The 20,007-nt window shown below is 49.2% G+C and overlaps 3 protein-coding genes across 8 annotated transcripts in view; 2 read left to right on the top strand and 1 right to left on the bottom strand.

The window, feature by feature from the left end:
- Positions 1 to 12,338, top strand: part of RHPN2 (rhophilin Rho GTPase binding protein 2) — a 57,066-nt gene extending 44,728 nt beyond the window's left edge. The window contains exons 10-15 of the mRNA XM_040633704.1: positions 350 to 469; positions 2,037 to 2,231; positions 4,630 to 4,706; positions 5,776 to 5,922; positions 6,214 to 6,369; positions 10,969 to 12,338. Of these exons, the coding sequence (XP_040489638.1) occupies positions 350 to 469; positions 2,037 to 2,231; positions 4,630 to 4,706; positions 5,776 to 5,922; positions 6,214 to 6,369; positions 10,969 to 11,229 (956 nt within the window). The 3' untranslated portion in view covers positions 11,230 to 12,338. The remainder of the gene's footprint in view (positions 1 to 349; positions 470 to 2,036; positions 2,232 to 4,629; positions 4,707 to 5,775; positions 5,923 to 6,213; positions 6,370 to 10,968) is intronic.
- Positions 12,339 to 14,133: 1,795 nt separating this feature from the next.
- FAAP24 (FA core complex associated protein 24) lies at positions 14,134 to 17,031 on the bottom strand. 2 transcript variants are annotated; one of them, XM_008689058.2, is made up of 5 exons: positions 16,823 to 17,031; positions 16,518 to 16,636; positions 16,264 to 16,403; positions 15,925 to 16,077; positions 14,134 to 14,780 (listed from the first exon to the last, which is right to left on the bottom strand). In XM_008689058.2, exons 1-5 carry the CDS (start codon positions 16,978 to 16,980, stop codon positions 14,532 to 14,534), a joined length of 819 nt encoding a protein of 272 aa, XP_008687280.2. In that variant the 5' UTR covers positions 16,981 to 17,031; the 3' UTR covers positions 14,134 to 14,531. The 2 variants fall into 2 exon arrangements, with proteins under 2 accessions (XP_008687280.2, XP_008687281.1); XM_008689059.2 differs by having other exon boundaries at positions 16,948 to 16,987.
- Positions 17,032 to 17,123: 92 nt separating this feature from the next.
- Positions 17,124 to 20,007, top strand: part of CEP89 (centrosomal protein 89) — a 63,697-nt gene continuing 60,813 nt past the window's right edge. For all 5 annotated transcript variants that reach the window (XM_008689068.2, XM_040633702.1, XM_040633700.1 and 2 more), the window contains exons 1-2: positions 17,124 to 17,369; positions 19,449 to 19,555. In XM_008689068.2, coding sequence (XP_008687290.2) covers positions 17,331 to 17,369; positions 19,449 to 19,555 — 146 coding nt within the window. In that variant the 5' untranslated portion in view covers positions 17,124 to 17,330. The remainder of the gene's footprint in view (positions 17,370 to 19,448; positions 19,556 to 20,007) is intronic.

Genomic DNA, 20,007 nt, shown 5'->3' with positions numbered 1-20,007 from the left:
GCCAGGGAGGGTGAGTGCAGGCATGGAGGCCACCAGAGGCTAGAAGAGGGGCTATGCTGGGAGGTTCTGTGAGGTGAATGAGTTGGAGGAGGTAGAGTGGGGGCTCAGAGCCAAACCACGAGCCCCTAGGATACGCCTGGCCCGAGTGCACAAAGACTTACGAGCTGGATGGCCGAGGGTGTGTCCAGGGGCTGCAAGGAGACCTATTACCCCAAGTGCCTAATAAAACCGGAGAAGGGAGGAAATGGGATGTGGTTGAAAGAGTCCTCCCTAAGGGGTCTGCGGCACCGTCTCCAGAGTCTGTGGTCGCGTCCACAAGAAGGGATTTATCTCATGGCTCTCATTGCAGTGAAGCCGGGAGCTGATGAGGACCATCAGGAGAAGTGCCTGTCCCAGCTTTACGACCACATGCCGGAGGGACTGACGCCCTTGGCCACGCTGAAGAACGGTCACCAACGCCGACAGCTGGGTACGTGTCAGCTGTCCTGTTCCCTCCCTCTGCAGGCCCCGTTCAGTGCCCAGCTGGTCCTGCTCACAGACAGCCTCAGACAGGTCCCCAGGGCAGGGCCCAGAGAGCAGGGCATCCTGGGTCATCGTGGCCACTCTGGATCAGAAACCATGAGGCGCAGTCTGCAGCCTCAGCAGCCTCCTGGGGCTGTGTTCTCACAGGTTCTCTGAGGGCCCGGGCCTCCCAAAGCCAAGCCAGAGCTTTCACAGTCGTCCCATGCCCTAGTGGTCCAGGGGATGGCCCTTGGTCATCTGAACGTGGAAGGGCACGTTTATTAATTTTCTTCTGTCACACCTAAGAACTGGTGACGGGTGGTCCTGGTTTGGTCTCTGTCAGGGAGAATATCTCTTCCCATGTGCGAGCCTGAATTCCTCTACTACCCAAACCTGCCCCCTCCCCCCTCGCGGGCTTCCCCATTTCACTGATGGCAGCTCCAGCCTAGAGGTGCACAGGCCAGGAACCCGAGACTCACCTCCCGCCTTCAGACTTCTTTCTCACCTCGCATGTGATTGGCAAATCCCATTGATTCTACCTGGACAATGCATCCCAGATCGAACCACTTCTCACCTACCACCCTGGTCCAAGCACACACACGCAGTGCTTATTTAACACACATTGACTTCCTCAATCTCACACAGCCCTGGGAGATAGGCATGATATGATCCCCGTTTCATAGTTAAAGAAACAGAGGCCCAGAGAGGTCATGCAGCTCATAACTGTTCCCCCTGCTTTCCTCTTTATTCCTTCATACTCAGTTCACATGGGTCACATCACACCAGTCCTCTGCTCACACCCTGATGGGCTCCTGTCTCACCCAGAGTAGGGGCAGAAGCCCTTACCCTGCACTTGTAAGCCTGGTGACATGTCTGTCCCCTGCTCCTCTCTGGCCTCATTCCCTGCCTTCCGTTCAGCCCTTACTCCCTCTGCCCACAGCCCCAAGCTCCTTGCAACCCTGGAACACACAGGCATACTCTGCCCCAGGGCCTTTGCACTTGCTGTTCCTTCTTTCAGGAGTGCCCTTCGATCAGATATCCTTGTGGCTGCTCCCTTGCCTCCTTCAGGGCTCTGCTCGAAAGTTACCTTCAGAAAGGCCTTCCCGGATCACCCATCCTAGAAGAGCAGCTTTCTGTGCCCAGTCTTCTTTTGCTAGATCTGCTGCCTGCCCTGCTTTATTTCTCTCCCTCATCTCATCACCCCATGATCCATTCCCCATTTCTTTGCTTGTTAATGAGCTGTCTTCAGCCACCAGCACATAAACTTCCGTGAGGACAGAGGCTAGTTTGTGTTCCGTTGCTTCACTTCTCGTGCCCTGAACACTTGGTAAATATTTGCCGAATGAATGTTTTATAGACCCGAGTGAGCGTACTGCACATGGGTTTAAGAGGGACTTCCGCTGTCCAGCCAGGTCCTTCAGAAAAGAGAAGGTCCACCCTTCCGGGCTAGGTCCTTGGGCGCTTGGGCTCTCCCCGAGATCCTCACACTGCTGCGGGGTGCACCGTGTCACGTGGGGTCGGCTCTCTCGGGGCAGGCAAGTCGCATGCGCGCAGAGCCGTGGCACATCATGAAGAGTCGGTGAGGGAGGCCAGCCTGTGTAACAAGCTGCGCAACATCGAGGTGCTGCGGGAGGTGCTGTCCGTGGCGCACCAGCGGTCCCGGCTCAAGTACGCTCAGCACCAAGAGGACGACGACCTGCTGACCTTGATCGAAGCTCCCGACATTATCTGTGAGTGACCCGGGGGCCTCTGGCAGGTGCGGAGGGCGTGCCCGTGTCTCCGGGGGCGGAACCTTAATCCGCTCCTCCGGGAAGGCTGGGGCAGACACCGAGTTATCTGTCTGCTCACTCAGTGCAGGGGCTTCTTTATGGTCTTCGCCCCGGTGACCTCGTGGTAGCATGTGGACCCCCCCCCCCGGTGTCGGGGTGCCCTGCCGCCTTGTGTCTGTCCCCGCCTCCCTCAGCACCCCCTTTGCTGACTGTTCTTGCCTGATCCCACCCACCCCCTCCTGGCATTCTCGGGGATCTACTCTTGCTGGCTTGTCTCCTCTAGATGCCTTTCCTTAAAGTCTCATAACCTCCCTGGGGTTCCAACCATCGCCTCCAGCCAGGAGACCTCGGAAACTACCTTCTAGATGCTTCTGCTGCGCTCCACCCCCAGATTCCGTCTGCCTCTGGGAATGAGCTGTATCAGCCGTTTACAAACTCCAGCTCCGTGGTTTTAAAAACAAATGCTTCCTTATTCCCTCCCCTGTGCTTGCTCATTCCCGTTCTCCCCTTCCTTCAGCACCAACGTTTCCCTTCTTTCTTTTTTAAGAACAAACATAATTTTTATTATGAAATGAGAAGTAAATTTTCCACTGAGAGAGTGGAGCCAGGGGATGGGGGGAAATTTTTTACTTTGGCAGTGAAAATTCTTCAAAACCCAGTTTATCATGTTTGCGTGTGTGTGGTGAGAACACTCAAGACCAGCTATCCTCTTGGCGATTTCAAGTAGACAACATAGTATTGTTAACTGTGGTCACCAGCCTGTGCGTTAGATCTCTAGAACTTACTCGTCTCGCACAACTGAAACTTTGTACCTTTGACCAGCATTGCCTCATTCCCCACCCCCACTGTCACCCCACCGTTCTGCCATCTGCTTCTACGAGCTTGACTGTTTTAGATTCCACGTATCAGTGAGATCATGCACCATCAGCACTTTCTAGGCATTTCCGAGATGTTAATTACCATCCCGAGTTCAGGAAGATGGAGGTGAACAGGACCGTTGTTGCTGCCCTCGGGGTGGGGGCTGTCGGTTCTGCCCCAGGAGGCAGGAGTTGGGAGGCCTCTCAGAGAGGTGACTTGATCGTGAAGGAATGAGTAGGATCTTTCAAGGAGTTAGGGGAAGGGGATGGAGGGTGGCCCAATCAAGGGAATCCCCTTTGTCCGTACCTCCTTCCACCCCACTTCCTGTGCCTTTGTTTCCCGTCTCTGAGATTCCACCTCAATTTCCAGAGACCAGTTGTTAGAGACAGAGCCCTGCTCAAGCTGGAACCCTGGGCTTGTCTGTGGTAATGTTGGCTGATACCTACTGAGCATTTGAGGTCTGCCGGGCACAGTAGTAAGCACCATAGGTATACAGAAGCTCATTCAGCTCTCCCTCTGACTCTGTAGGGAGGGACTAGGATTGCCCTCCTCTTAAAGATGAGACAGTAAAGGCTTAGGGAAATCGGAGTCTTTGCCCCAGGCGACCAAGCTGGGAGGTGGAGGCAGGAATGGTACTCCATGATTCTCCTTCATGGACACCTCCTTGGCCCCTTTGTCCACACAGTGTGCTCTGTGGCCAGGAGGTAGAGACACGACCTCCATGGAGGGACAAGGGGAACGCGGCTCCTGGCGAGGCTGTCCAGGGCCGGTGGTGTCGCTCTGGTAATGGATAGGCACCGTATTTGAGCCCAGCTCTGTCAGGCAGTTTTTAAGAAGCCACAGGGCCACCCTGTGCATAGAGAGCTGTGTTCTACCTTGGCAGGACCAGGCTTCTTCCTCAGGTTTTCTTTTCACACTGCTCTCATGTATACTTAGCTTGCTCTGGGATCCCGTGTTAGGAGCTGACTAGCCTCGTGGTGAGGGTTGGCTTGAGCCTCCCACGAGTAGGATGGTGGAGGTTTAAGCTCTCAGTGGACACAACTGCCCACTAAATCCTCATCTCACACTTGAATGATGAAAAGAGGAAGCTCCTCTCACCCAGGACTGTGTGCTGAGAGATACAGTACTTCTGTAATAGCCACACTTGAAATGTAGATGGCATCTCAGTCGGGTTTCGTGAACGCCAGAGGAAGTCCGCTAGAATATACATATGCTCCTTGAAGGTGGGGGATGTGTCTGATTGTCACTACTGTGTCCCAGCCCCAGAGCAAGGTATGGCTCATGGTAGGTGCCCAGATGGAAGGTACAAATGACACTAGGCCAGGGGTTGACCAGCAGTCCCACTTCTGTACTACTTGGTTTAGACCAAGAGGAAGGCCAAGAGACCCAGAGAAAGGTCTGCTTCTCTTCCCTTCAGAAAGACGACTTAGACCTGCGTTTTCAAGGATCAGTTTCAGTTACAGAAACATTTACGCTTTCCCTTTTTAATATTCTTTTCCAGCTAAAACTGAGCAAGAGGTTGAAATTATATTGCCACAGTTCTCCAAGGTGACAGTGACAGACTTCTTCCAGAAGCTGGTATGTTGAGTGCTTATTTCATAGTGACTCAAGGGGACAGCTCATATAAGTTGCAAGAATGTAAAAGGCTATTTTTAGATGATTTTAGATTTTTTTTTTTAAGTAGACTCTATGCCCAATGTGGAGTTCAATGCATGACTTTGCAATCAAGACCTGAGCTGAGAAAGAAGAGTTGGACACTTAACCGACTGAGTCCCAGGCACCCTGATAATGTTAGACTTTTTAAATTAGAGCCTTTATACAATTTTCATTAAGATGATTTTTTTAAAGACTATTTATTTATTTATATTTTATTTATTTATTTGAGAGAGCGAGAGAGCACAAGCAGGGTGAGCTGCAGAGGGAGAGGGAGAAGCAGGGTCCCTGCTGAGCACGGAGCCCAATGCAGGACTTGTTCCCGGGACAGCAGGATCATGACCTGAGCCGAAGGCAGACACTTAACTAGTCAGCCAGGCACCCCAAGATTTTATTTATTTGAGAGAGAGAGTGTGCACACGGGAGCATGGAGAGGAGCAGAGGGAGGGGGTGAGCAGACTCGTTCTGAGCGCATAGCCTGATGCAGGGCTCGATCCCAGGACCCTGAGATCATGACCTGAGCTGAAATCAAGAGTTGAACACTCAACCGACTGAACCACCCAGGCACCCCTAAGATGATTTTTTAAAGAACATTTTCTCGGGGCGCTTGGGTAGCTCAGTTGGTTAAGCATTTGCCTTTGGCTCAGGTCATGATCTCAGAGTCCTGGGATTGAGTCCCACATCGGGCTCCCTGCTCAGTGGGGAGTCTGCTTCTTCCTCTCCCACTCTCCTTGCTTGTGCTCTCTCTGTCAAATAAATAAAATCTTAAAAAAAAAAACAACACATTTTCTTTAAAATATAGTGGCTATTTTAGAAAAAATGGCAGTTACTGTTCTTGTATGACTGCTGTAGCGCGTATTATCCCTGGTGGTGTCACTGGTCTCTGATCAAGGCCGAGTGACATCTGCAAGGACGACAAGGTGACATTTCCTGTAGCTTTCAAGTGCCTGATTCAGCCTGCAGATCCTAGACCTAATAATGCTCTGTTCCCAAGGGCCCCCTGTCGGTGTTTTCGGCTAACAAGAGATGGACGCCGCCTCGAAGCATTCACTTTACCGCAGAAGAAGGGGACTTGGGGTTCACCTTGAGAGGAAACTCCCCCGTTCAAGTCCACTTCCTGGATCCTCACTGCTCTGCCGCGGTAAGCGTGTACCTCTCTAGATTGGGAGCAAAACTCAGCGGTGTCCTTGCAGGCAGTCAGACCGGTCACATACAGAGGAAGCTGCCCAAACAAACCTACCTGGGTGTGTGAATGAATTTGGGGTTCCTTTGTGTAAAAGGTCTGACTGTGTGAAAGGCGTCTCGCAGCTGCTACCTGCCCAAAGAGCAAAGGACTCATGCCCGCTGTGGATTTTGTTCATGTACTTGGGAAACTGATCCAGGGATTGGAATGAACGGAACACTGACCTTCCTGTAAATCCTACGTTTGTAGCTGGCAGGGGCCAAGGAAGGGGATTATATCGTTTCCATTCAAGACGCGGACTGCAAGTGGCTGACGGTGAGCGAGGTCATGAGGCGGCTGAAGGCCTGTGGCAGGGACGGCGTGGAGATGAAGGTCGTGAGCCTGCTGGACTTCACCTCGTCCATGGTGAGCGCTGACAGCCTGGCAGGAAACAGCAGTGGGGGTGAGGCCGGCGTGAGGCCGGCCCTAGGGGTGTGCCAGGCCCCGCACCTCCTGCCTGCATTGGTGACCTGACCGCTGGACTCCTGAGCTCGTCCTCGCTGGGATGTGCTCACCTTGGGCCAGAGATCATTGGAATACTGTAAAAAATGCTGTAGATGAAAGAATCGGCTCATTTTTTTTTTTCTGATTCAGTTTTTTAAAAATATTTGACAGAGAGACAGCCAGTGAGAGAGGGAACACAACAGGGGGAGTGGGAGAGGAAGAAGCAGGCTCCCAGCAGAGGAGCCCGATGCGGGGCTCCATTCCAGAACGCCGGGATCACGCCCTGAGCCAAAGGCAGACGCTTAACGACTGTGCCACCCAGGCGCCCCATATATATTTATTTTTAAAGACTTTATTTGAGAGAGTGAGAAAGAGAGAGTGAGCACAAGCAGGGGGAGGGGCAGCAGGCAGAGGGAGAAGCAGCCTCCCCGCTGAACAGGGAGCCCCATGCGGGACTCGATCCCAGGATTCTTGAGATCATGACCTGAGCTGAAGGTAGATACATAGCCGACTGAGCCACGCAGGCGTTCCTAAAGATTTATTTTAGAGAGAGAGAGAGTGCGTGATCGTGAGCGAGTGGCAGAGGGAGAGGGAGAGAATCCCAAGTAGACTCCCTGCTGAGCGCAGAGCAGGACACGGGGCTCGATCTCATAACCCTGAGATCACGACCTGAGCCGAAACCAAGAGTCGTATGCTCCACCGACTGAGCCACCCAGGCACTGCCTGATTAAGTTCTTTTTGACTCTGAAAGTACTATGTACTCATGGTAAAAAAATACATCCTGAAATGGTACAGAAGGGCGTGAGAGGACGTGGAAGTCCCTTTCCGCATGGCAGAGACCGTGTTAGCTGTTCCCCGGGAGATCTTGGGAAGTGTCTACTGCCTGTGCCAGTTCGTGTGCGCAGTGACATCCTTTTTTCTCCCCAAGCGGGAGCGTCACTGTGCACAGACTCTTCCACACTTGGCCGTGGTTCATTATGTACTTGAGACGCTTCCCTCCGTGACAGTACTCAGGGATTCATTCATGATCGTGACTGCGCGTCCTGTGTGTGTCAGGCCCTCCCTCGCTGTTAGAACTGCGGCTGAGCTCGTCGGATGCGGTCCCTGCCTCCGTACAGCCGGCACCAGATCCGCAAATACGTGGTTGTGATTCTGATCAGTGCAGTACAGGAAACACCATGCGTAACGGGACGGAACGTCTGGAGGCGGGAGAGGCTGCTCTAGACAGGGCTTACCCCTAGACACGAGTGACAGGGACGAACCCGCGAGTTGAGAGGGCACCAGAGGAGCATTCTGGGCAGGGGGACTGGGTGCAGAGAGTCCCTGGAGGAGGAAGAAGCTTCTCCCGCAGGAGGAATGGAAAGAAGGCCTTTCAGCTGGAACATGGTGACAAGGGAGGGAGCGGCAGGAAATGAGGGGGGAGGGAGGCCGGGCCTCTTTGGCAGCGGTGGAAGAGTTCGGAAGCCATGGAGCCCTGCAAGGAGAGGAATGATGTTTATTTCAGAAGGACGTCTTTCGTCTTGTTGCCTGGAGGCTGGCTGGGTGGCAGCAGCGGGAGCTGGCTCGAGCAGGTGTCCGGGCCAGCGAGGTTAGCAGCTGACATTAGGGCGGGGACGGCAGAGGTAGAGAGAGGTGCATGCGCCCAAGACGTAGTTTTGGAGGGAGAACTGACAGGGATTTGTAGATGATTTGTGTAAAAAAACATCGTGGAGAGAAAATGATTCCTCAGGTTTGGGCTTGAACAAAGGCACCATTTTTCGTAATGATGGGGAAGAGGGCCAGGGGCGAGGGAGGGAGATGAGAGAGGGAACAGTTGTACCATGAGTGTTGCACATGACATTAGCCGTCCAAATGTGATGTGAAGGAGGCAGCTGGACGTCCACATCTTCAGTTCAGGGGAGAAGTCAGAGCTAGAAATAAACATCGGAGAATCACCAACACAGAGGTGATCTTTAAAGCTGTGAAGAGAGTAAATGGAATTACCCACGAGGGGCTGAGGGTCAAGGGCTCAACCTTGAGACACTGCAAGCATCTGGAGGTCAGTTAGAAGAGAAATAGGCACAAAGGAAGTTGCAGAGTGGCATTCAGAGAGAAAGGATGAAAAGAAACTTCTGGAATCGAGAGAAGAGAATCCTGCCAAGAGAACACGGTCGGTTGTGTAGAGGACAGTTAAGAGGTGGAGTTGTGTTTATTATATTTGGCAGCAGGACAAAAGGACACTTTTCATGGAGAGATGGAAACAGAACTCTGATGAGAGCGGGCTGGAGAGTGAACGGATCGTGTGAGTCCTTCAGTAAGAAATCTTCAGAACAGGCTAATCCATAGAAGCACAATGTAGAATAGTGGTTGCCAGGGGCCGGGGTGGGGGGCGGGGTATGTGGTCAGGGAATGGGGGTAACTGCTGATGGGTTCAGGGTTTCTTTTGGAGGGGAAGGAGTTGTTCTGAAATTAGGTGGCGGTGGTGGTGGCACAGCTCTGAACAGACTCAAAACCACGGAGTGGTAGTAACGTGGTGAATGTTAAGATCTGTGAATTTCATCTCCATTTACAAATTAAAGAGGATGAAGTCGGACTCACAGAGCGTCTTGGGGGAAGGAATCACTGCGAAATGGAATTTTTAGGGGCGGAATCCGTAGAATTGCTGGGCAAGAGATCAGGGTCCCAACCAGAAACAAAAGAAGTTTGTCCAAAGGCAGGATAAATAAAAGAGCTGGGCTCAGGACCAGAGGGCTTGTGTGTGTGTATGTGTGTGTGTGTGTGTGTGTGTGTGTGTGTGTGTTGCCCAGCACAAGGTGTGGCTTTACAAGGAGAAAGGCTTATCTTTCCAGCCTGTAATAACTTTGAGCCCAGCCCGTGAAGGAGCTGAGGTAGGGGTAGAAAGCAAGACTTTCTAGACTCAGACTGCCTGGAAAGGAGCCCCAGCTTTACCACCCGTGGTGTGACTGTGGCTGTCAGGGATTGGTTCTGAGCCGTGGGAAGATGGGGAGGTGACACCTAGCATGGGCACATGTCCTTTACAAGAGGTGTTATAATAACCATGGTAGGGTTATTCTTTTCACCTGTTGAGGCCTTAGACGATGGCAGCTGAGCACTGTTTTTAACTGCTGGGACTTTGCTCTAAACAAAACCAGATAATGAGAGTAAAGCCCAGGGTCCTGGCTGAATAGATGATCGCTACCCCACTCTTTGGATTGTGGTTTAGACCCCCAGCATTCCTCCATGGAGCACGTTTGGAAACTGCTGATGTAGCAGAGAGACCGCAGGCCTGGAACTGGGCCCTGCCCACTGGAACCAGCTGTGTGGCCTTCAGCAAGTGAATACCCTCTCTGGGACTGTTTCCTCATTCCTACAAAATGGGATGAGTACAGTGCTTTCCAACTGGGCTCTCTCTTGCTGTGAGTCAGAGGGGTGCCTCAGGAATATTTGGGGAATGGGTAGTGGGGAGCATGGTGCTTGAGGACAAGAAAGAAGGAATGGCAGGAAGGGAGCAGACATGGGGGTGTGAGCTGGGAGGGGGACATAGGGAAAAGGGAAGCCTTCCAAGGTTGGTGGTGGTGGTTGTGTGAGTATGTGTGTGTATTGATAACACATTAAACTCCTATGCTGATGGGAAAGGTCGGGGAGGCAGGAGTGCAGGATGGGGGAACCGGGGGAAGGGAGTGAGATCCAGACACACAGGATTTGTCTTTAGGGACAGACACAGTACTATGAGGAGGACGTGTAGACACGTATGGGGCTTCAAGAGACATCTAGGAGAGAAGGAACGAATTTACTACGATAATGTTAGGAGTGCAGGGTGATGAGTTGCCCAGTAGAGGCTTGGGGTCAGGATTAGAGTTTCTTTGCTCAGCGGGAAGTCTGCTTCTCCCTCTCCTGCTGCCCCTCCCCCATGCTCATGCTCTCTCTCAAATAAACAAAAAAAATCTTAAAAAAATAAAAGAATACATTTTTAAAAAGTGAAAAAGTAAAAGCAGAACAGAAATCGTGGTTACTTCAGGGGAAAGGCCTGGAAGTCAAGGTGCAAGGGATGCCTACCGTTCAGTATATGTATTTTTATACTGTTGACCATGAGTATTATTTTTACCAATAGAATAAGAACCTTAAAAAGCGAGTCATACTACTAGCCTAAATTACTACTACTGAGTCTGTGCTGTAAAAATTGTCCCTGTAAGTCACCCGAGTTCCAGAATTATATCAACTTAATTTTTTTTTTTTAAGATTTTGTTTATTTATTTGACAGAGATAGAGACAGCCAGCGAGAGAGGGAACACAAACAGGGGGAGTGGGAGAGGAAGAAGCAGGCTCATAGCGGAGGAGCCTGATGTGGGGCTCGATCCCATAACGCCGGGATCACGCCCTGAGCCGAAGGCAGACGCTTAACCGCTGTGCCACCCAGGCGCCCCATGTCAACTTAATTTTTAAAAGGATGCGTAAGAGCAGAATGTGAGCCTCAGACTTTGCAGTCCCGTATCAGCTACCTTGAGGACTTCTAACACCATTTTTCTTCTTTCCCACGTGCAGCACAATAAGTGTGCGACATACTCTGTGGGAATGCAGAAAACCTACTCCATGATCTGCTTAGCCATAGATGATGATGATAAAACTGATAAAACCAAGAAAATCTCGAAGAAGCTTTCTTTTTTGAGTTGGGGCACCAACAAGAACAGGCAGAAGTCGGCCAGCACCTTGTGCCTCCCGTCGGTTGGGGTTGCGAGGCCTCAAGTCAAGAAGAAGCTCCCCTCTCCCTTCAGCCTTCTCAACTCCGACAGTTCTCTGTACTGATGTGAGGAAACCAAAAACGTCCAGGCCCCAGATGTCTCCGGTGCTGACCAGGCGTTCATATTTGTGCCATGATGGAAAATTTCTAAATACTCGCAGATCCCATTTTCTCACTGGGTAAACTCACAATTGGTAGATCTTCATGAATGACAGTAACAAGAAACCTTGAGAAATTTGGGGAGTGTCACCATATTGCTGCAAGTTATTTATTATATAAAGTATTGTAAATAGAACGGTGTTGAAAATACGGCTGTTTTTAACGGCTACAGTGACGGTGTGTAGTTGCTCTCAGAATTAAATAGGCTTACCTCTGTTGGTCCTACTTGTAATCATTTCTAGACTTGGGTAATAGATCATTCCTTAACTCAGAATTCAGATGACCCCAAATCAAGGCAGGTCAAGGGACTATAACAAGTTAGTCCTATTACTAAGGTAGTATTACTAAGAAATGTTCCAAAGAACTGCTTCCTTAGGGGGAGTTCATGAACCTAAAATGATAAGATTTTACGATTATTTCTACATAATCTGAATGCTATTTCCAGATAAAGTCTAGTGCCAAATTTATCATAACTTATTAGATAAAAACAACAAAACAAAACAAAATCCCCCCCACACAATTTAGGAGCAGCGTTGCTTCTAGTCTGATGTCATTTACAAGTTGTTAACACAGTGGCAGTGTTAGATGGGATACTATCTACAAGGTAGACAATATGCTGTTTGATACTCAAAACATTTTTGTTTAAAGTAGAAAATACGTAATTCTATATTTTAAGAGTCTTTAAGATGGGTTAGAAACATTTTATAAGGTAAAGATGTAAATGATTCTAGTTTAAAGCTCTATTCGACTTTTTAAAATGACGTTCTTACGTGTCGATTTCTCTTGCCATAAGTTGGATGATGCCGTGATTCTAGCAGGAGTCATGGTTGACATAGTACAAGTTCTGTAGCTTAAAAAAAAAAAAAAAATTGAGATCTATTTTTGAGAATTAACAAGAACAAATATTTTCTAGTGTGCAATATCAAAAGGGAAGCAACCATATTTGGCAAAGTGTATCCACTGCTGTTAGGGACGTTTTGTATAAATATTTAAATAAACGTATTCATTTGACTGAGTTAATGGGTTTTGGCTTTTTTTTTCTTTTTTACTCTTTTTCTACTTAATGTCACTCCTCTTTCAAATTGTTTCTACCCTCATGCACAAAATGTTCTTATGGTTTGGTTTTTTATGACTAACATTTCACAAAACAGGACTTACAGAGGTTTCAAGTTATCTTAGTATCTTGGAAAACATAAGGCATCTTTAAGTGCATTTATTTTTTTAAATTTAAATTCAGTTAATTAACATATAATGTATTATTAGTTTCAGAGGTAGAGGTCAGTGATTCATCAGTAAGATACCCAGTGCTCATTACATCATGTGCCCTCCTTAATGTCCATCACCTAGTTACCCCATCCCTCCAACCCCCTCCCCTCCATCAACCCTCAGTTTGTTTCCTATGATTAAGAGTCTCATATGGTTTATCTCCCTCAGATTTTGTTTTATTTTTTCCTCTCTTCCCCTATGATCCTGTTTAGTTTCTTAAATTCCACATACCAGGGAGATCATAAAATTGTCTTTCTCGGATTGACTTATTTCACTTAGTGTGATACCCTCTAGTTCAATCCACGCCATTGCAAATGGCAAGATCTCATTTTTTTTTTGATGGCTGAGTAGTACTCTACTGTATATATACACCACATCTTCTTTATCCATTCATCTGTCGATGGACATCTGGGCTCTTCCCATGGTTTGGCTATTGTGGACATGGCTGCTATAAACATTGGGGTGCAGGTGCCCCTTCGGATCACTATATTTGTACCTTTGGGGTAAGTACCCAATAGGGCAATTGCTGGGCTGTAGGGTAGCTCTATTTTCAACTTTTTGAGGAGCCTCCATGCTGTTTTCTGGAGTGGCCAAGTGCATTTATTTTATTTTATTTTTTTTTTAAAGATTTTATTTATTTATTCGACAGAGATAGAGACAGCCAGAGAGAGAGGGAACACAGCAGGGGGAGTGGGAGAGGAAGAAGCAGGCTCATAGCGGAGGAGCCTGATGTGGGGCTCGATCCCGTAACGCCGGGATCACGCCCTGAGCCGAAGGCAGACGCTTAACAGCTGTGCCACCCAGGCGCCCCGGCCAAGTGCATTTATGTTTTGAGTGGTTGATTGTACCTTTTCACCCCCACCCGGGCTCTCCTCTCTGGATGCATCTGCCCTGCCATTTTCCTACATATCTCCCCACTGTTGGGCTATACGTGGGCAAACGCGTTCTTTTCCTCCTTCATACACATGGGCTTTTTACCTTTAAAAGGGAACTCCCAACTGCAGGCTGTGTTCAGAAGTCATGCTCAGTGACTATGAACAAACTGTGCTGCTACCAGGAAAGGGAGGGAGGAAGGAAGAAAAAGTGCAGTACGATTGTTTATTTACACTGGCAACACCCTCAAAACATACCGATAATAAGACCACATTGGAAGCACACTGGCTCTGCCACCAGGAACAAGGGGTTTATGGTACACATTACAGCACTTCACTGTAGGTTTGTTTCCTTCAGACGGTCCCATCTACCTCCTGGAACTTGATTAGAACTTTCCATGATGGACACAGTTCAATCTGCTCAGGCTGGCTTTTTGCTGAGTTTGAGAGTTCCTTAATTAAACTCTCTTAGGAAGATCCCCATGGGCCTACTCTCTCTCTTTTAAAGATTTGTTTGTTTTTGCCTTTAGATTTATTTATTTTGAGAGACAGAAGGAGAATCCCAAGCAGACTCCATGCTGAACAGAGCCCAATGGAGGGCTCGATCTCATGACCCTGAGATCATGATCTGAGCCAAAACAAAGAGTTGGATACTCAGCTGACTGCACCACCCAGGGCCCCTGGTTTTTTGTTTTGTTTTGTTTTGAAGATTTTGTTTTTAAGGAATTGCTACCCCCAACATGGGGCTCAGTCCCAACCCCAAGATCAAGAGTCACATGCTCTACCGACTGAGCGGTCCAGGCGTGCCCTCCACGCCTCCTCTTCCACTAGCAGAGTGAGGGCTGTGCTATCTGGAGCCCACTAACTTAAACGCCCGAACCCAGAGAGCAAGGCAGGGCAACTGGCACTTTCCATGCAGGTCTCACCCCCTCATTCAGTAGGTGGTGTGAAAGGAAAGTCTTTGTTCTCCATTTTTAAATATGAAAACCAAACAAGATCAAGATCCAGTAGCTCATGGTCCAAGAGGAGTACATGCTGCGAGAAGAGCCAAGAAGAGCCGAGAAGAGCCGTCAGTGGGGCTGTGTGAAGAACTCTTGAATGTGCTGGGCAACTGCTTGTCCCACGACTGGCTCCAGTTCTCGGATGGAAGCATTGCTTAGTCGCTGGATACTTGGGAACTTCTGAAGCAGAAGGGGAGCTTTAACTTTTCCAACTCCTGGGATCTGTTGCACCGTTCGAAGGAGGGATAGCTCAGGCACCTGAGTCCTTTTCTTACTGAGGAAAGGGTTCTTTCTGGGCTCTTTGGTTTGTTCTTGAACCTAAACCAATGGTAAAGGGAAAGCACGTGAGCGCCCTCTAGAGGACTGGCAGTTCTCAAAAATTTATGCAAATTTAGTTTCGCTTTTTCCATTTGGTCCAGCTTGACTTACCACTACAGACCTTTTCATATACCATGAATATAATTTTTCAGGCATCAGCAAAATTATTGAAAGATGAACCATATGAGTACACAAAGGACTAAGAAAAATTTATTAAAACTTGGATTTTCAGAGTGCTTAGGACAAAGCAATGCAAACATACTCTGACAAATTCAAACATGTTCCTGTGGTCCGCTAAGAAACGATTCAGTTGTATGGGATTAAACTTTTTTTAAAGATTTTATTTATTTATTTGAGAGAGAGTGAGAAAGCAAGCGAGCACGTGCACATAAGTAGGGTGGGGGTCAGAGGGAGAGGGAGAAGCAGACTCCCTGCTGAGCAGGGAGCCCGATACAGGACTTGATCCCAGGACTCTGGGATCATGACCCGAGCAAAAGGCAGAAGCTTAACTGACTGAGCCACCCAGGCACCCAGTATGGAATTAAATTAAAACTAAACTGGACCTGATTGGGACAGGACCCAGAGACAGCTTGCCTACCAAAGGAGAAACCCAGTTTTCAGTCAGCGGTGGATATAGGAGGGCAGACAATAGCATTACATCAGGAGAAGTTAGGAACAGTGAAGCAAGGGAGGCTGCAGAGAAGGAAGAGTGGTCTCTGAACGACCCGGGGCTGCTTGCATTTTTCAGTTTGGTTCTCAATCCTAGCTACACATCAAAAGGGAAATTTAAAATCAACAACACAACACAAATTGATGCTTTAGGCCCTACCCTGACATTCTGATTTTTAATTGATCTGAGGTAAGGCTCACATATCACTGTTCTTAAATTTTCCTCAGGAAATTCTAAAGCACGGCCAAGATGAATAATCAATGAAGACAATGCAGAATCAGGTTTTGTTTTTTTAAAAAAAGATCATCTGCTTTGGACTGCAGTTGACCACAGATAAGTGAGGACGACTGTAGACAGGACTGATGGATTGCAACCGTGGCAAGGGCAGCAGCTGGAGTGAAAGATCCAGGAATGTCAGGTGGGAGTCTGTAAGGCAGGGCTCCTATTCCTAGAGGAGTAGGAATCAGTACTTACCAACTGGATGATAAGGCAGGACGCTTCCATCTGGCTGGCCACTGGAAGCAACACCATCCCAAGGTCCAGCACAGTAAACTTCTGTATGGCCGAGAAGTATTGTTCACTCATCTGCGTTTTCTCAACTATTACAATCCCTTGAAGATTACTGGACTTCAAAGGAAGAAAAAAACCAAAACAGTAAACCATTTTGTAACATTTTGTACCCTCCAGTTTAAGAAAGCTATCAGTCCAAGAGTGCTTGGAATGGCCAATGGTTATATATAAATTATTACAAAGGATGGAGGAGGGGGCGAATGGAAGTCAATTTTCCATCAGTGTCTTCAATTCAGTACTTACATTTCTAACCCGAACAAGCCTCTTCCTGTAGCCATTTCCTGCCACCAAATCAGCTTCAGTGACATAAAGAATGCAAGATCTGCTTGACAGGTAAAAATCTACCGGTGTCAGGCCATCCTCAAAAACGATTTTAATTTTCCCTTAGAACACAGACAAGAAAAATGAGTTCCGTGAGCGCTGGGTGAAAAGCGACAGTAGGTAGCACGTTTTGAAAAAGCTTAGAAGAGGGCATGTGCAGAGGGCAGCCCACCGACCTTGCATCCCCTGCACGAGCTGCGACCCACGCCACTTCTCGTTGGCCACGACATGCCCAAAAGGCACGTGCATGGGGCCTGTGCCCTCAGGGGTGTTCCTGGCCATCGGTGGCCTCGATCTAATAAGGAAAACAAGAAGATGGCGTTTGAACAGGCTCTCCTGCACACGGCCCCACGTACCCCTCAATGTCGGGGCCTCTATGGCAGGCGCCCATTTGCAGCGTCTTTAAAAGACTGAATTATTTGCTAAAGTCTAAAATCCAGGAGATTCCCGCCGTGGTAGCCGCGTCGCTCATTTTCGTCACCTGCTGGCTCCTGATCCCCCCGCTCGGTCTGCGCCACGGCTTCTCAGTCCCGTCTGGAGCCAGCCCAACCCCACCTGGGCCCCAGCCAGAGGATCCCGAACTTTCACCGGCGGCGAGCCACTTACGGTTTCCCTCGGTTGAGCTTGAGAATTTTTCATCCTGCCCGCCCCCCACCTCTCACGGCGCCGGATTGGCTAGGGCGTCAGAGATCGCCACCTCAGCTGGCCAATACGAGAACGGACCACGCTCTGTTTCCGCCCCGGAGGAATTTGAATTGGGGGGGGGGATGCTGGTTGCCAAGAGCGACGGGTGCGGAGTAGCCTTGGCTCTGATTGGCCGAGGACAAAGCAGAGCCAATGGAAGACGAGGTTGTTGTGAAGCGCTTTGCGTAGAAAAAGCGTCTGGGGCTAAGCCAACGGGAGGGGCTCGGGTTCCAGGGAGCGGTCCTCGCCTGCGGTGTTATCTGCAAGTCGGTCCAGCCCTGGTCCGGTCACTCCCCGCGGCAAGGATGCTCCAGGGATTTCGCAGGGGTCGCAAGAGCCAGTTTGTAAGTAGATCCCGGGGGCCAGGAGTTAAAGGAGAAGGGTTTGGGATTTGGCCTGAGGTTGAGGCCAGCAGCAGCACAAAGTGGTTTTCCGAAGTGGTTTTCCGTTCGAGAAGCCCTGATTTTTTGTGTTCTAAAGCAATCGTCTATCCCAGGGTCAGCCTCAGTCAGACAGGAGTCGCCTTGTCTCCCCTGCTATGTTCGCTCCCGTGTCGGGGAGCAGTCCTGCCGGCAGAAACCTACTCGACTGTTGAATATCTCCCAGTGGGAAGTCGTTCTTGAGTCCTCCCTCCGCTATCCACCGCGTAACCCCATCAGCCAGTTTCCATAAATTTTACCCACCAAATATAACCTGCTGTTCCCGCCTCCACCCTGGCTTTCAGCATCTACCTGGCTCCGGCCTCAGCTCCTCGCTTTTTCTCTGCTTCCAGTCTTGCCCTTTTCCTAGGTCCGTTCTCCACATGGCAGCTAGAGGGCTTCTTTTAAAATGGACATCTGATCTTGCTACTGCACTCCTTAAAACCCAGTGTCTCCAACACACACACACACACACACACACACACACACACACTCACACTCACACTCACTCACTCACTCACTCCAGCCATTTCTTCTGTTCCTTCAGGCATTTGCTAGTCCTTCTGCCTGGAATGCTTCCCTCCAAACCTTACTATGGCCACTCTGTCACTATAGGCGTCTGCTCCCAATTTCATGCCTTTCGCTGCCAGATGAAACTTTCCAGGGGCTAATTTCCGTGTGTGTTCCTGACTAAGCCACAGGTTCTCCTTAGTCACGTGAAAAAACTCTTAAATGGGAACAATCCCCACTCTTACCCCAGCCCATTCTTCTAGCCTCTCCTCCCAATGCTTCTGTATTCCAGCAAACTGGAATACTTCTTTTTTTTTTTTTTTTTTGATTTTATTTATTTATTTGACAGAGATAGAGACAGCCAGCGAGAGAGGGAACACAAGCAGGGGGAGTGGGAGAGGAAGAAGCAGGCTCACAGCAGAGGAGCCTGATGTGAGGCTCGATCCCAGAACGCCGGGATCACACCCTGAGCCAAAGGCAGACGCTTAACCGCTGTGCCACCCAGGCGCCCCAAACTGGAATACTTCTTATTTCTAGAACACTGCCACTAATGTCTTGCTTCTTTCCGTTGTTCATGCTGTTCCCTCTTCCTAGAATGGTTTTCCATCTCATTTCCCACACATGAGAGCAGTGGCTATCTTTGATGACCCAGTCTAAATACCTTTGTGATTTTTCTCCAATGAGACATTAGAGGTCCCCTTGCTGGGTCCTGAAGGAGCCCTTCCCTCCCTGTGCCACCCCAGCACCAAATTTGTCTTTACCTTTCCCTTGGTGCTTGCCATAATTCTGTGTTACATGATAAGTACTTGGGTGTTTTCCCTCCGAACGCTATTACCTGGACCGTGAGGACAAGGTTTCTTCATTGCAGTCCTGGTATTTTGCCTCTAATAGGTGTGAATAATGAATGGCTAGTGCCTAGAGAGTGAAGAGTGGGCTATACTCAGAAACTTCTGAATGACTACCACTTGCCTAAAGCCAGATTCTCTGATTTTCATTGTATGTAGGAACTAGTTTTTATTGTTCTGCATCTTTGAGGTAAACTACCTAAAATCTTTATTAAGCTTCTACTTGGTGTGGAGTAATGGGGGAAGTGCTTGAGTTCCAGGGTTGATAAAGACAAGAAGATTGTCTGCTCTCGGGAAGCTTCCATTCTGCAAGGGGGGGAGCAAGAAAGTGAGGGAATAGAGTCATTGGGGGTCGTGCTGTGAGACTGGAGGTCCTAGAGGGTGACTCTGGGGGATGGTCAGGTAAGCCCCTCTGAGGAGGGAAGGATGAGAAGTTCCCCACAACGGGCAGCTGCAGTGGTGTTCCCTGGGTGGGCATGCTTGCCTGGCCAGATGGGAATTGGGGATGGTAGAGGGAGGACTGGGTTCCTGGTGGGGTTAGATCCCTGGGTGGCCAGTGCAGGTGTCCCCTTTTAAGCCCCAGGTGGGGTGGTAACAGGACCCAGGTGATTCCATACCCCAGTGACGCCGCTGGGTTTCATTTGTGCAGAAACACATCATCCATGGCCTTCTACCTGCAGCCAGCATCGCACCAAAGCCAGCTGTGCCCCGCACACCGCCTCCCCGCAGCCCCAACCCTTCTCCAGAGAGACCAAGGTGAGTCTCGGGTGAACAGGCCATTAGATTCATGTCCTTCGAACTGTTCGTCATGGTTCCAGAATCAAGCACTTAATACGGTTTCTCTGTGGGATAATGATCTGTCCCTTTCAGGTGTATGGAGTTTGCCCATTTCGTAATTGAAGACAATTAGTACTTTTCCAGAGAGAAAGCGTTAAAGCCCAAGTATATAGGTTCATAGTACGTTGAAAGCAATTTGAATTATGCACATAATTTTCTTTTGAAATACAAGTCTGCCTTTTAAAAGAACTGATTTGGGGGAAGGAAGGAGGGAAGGAGGGTGTTCACTCTCCAGGGCCTGGAATTCCCCCATCTCCCAATGCTCCCAATATCAGAGGACTGACTTTCTTTTATACCTAACACCCCTGCCTGTGCCTTCTAAGGGCTTAGACACAGGAGAATTTTAGACTGTTTTTTTATCCATAAAAAGC

Source organism: Ursus maritimus, unplaced genomic scaffold (genome assembly GCF_017311325.1).
Source record: "Ursus maritimus isolate PB19 unplaced genomic scaffold, ASM1731132v1 scaffold_19, whole genome shotgun sequence".
Taxonomy (NCBI): domain Eukaryota; kingdom Metazoa; phylum Chordata; class Mammalia; order Carnivora; family Ursidae; genus Ursus; species Ursus maritimus.
The sequence above is the reverse complement of the archived record's forward strand: the minus strand, read 5'-3'. Positions and strand labels throughout refer to the sequence as shown.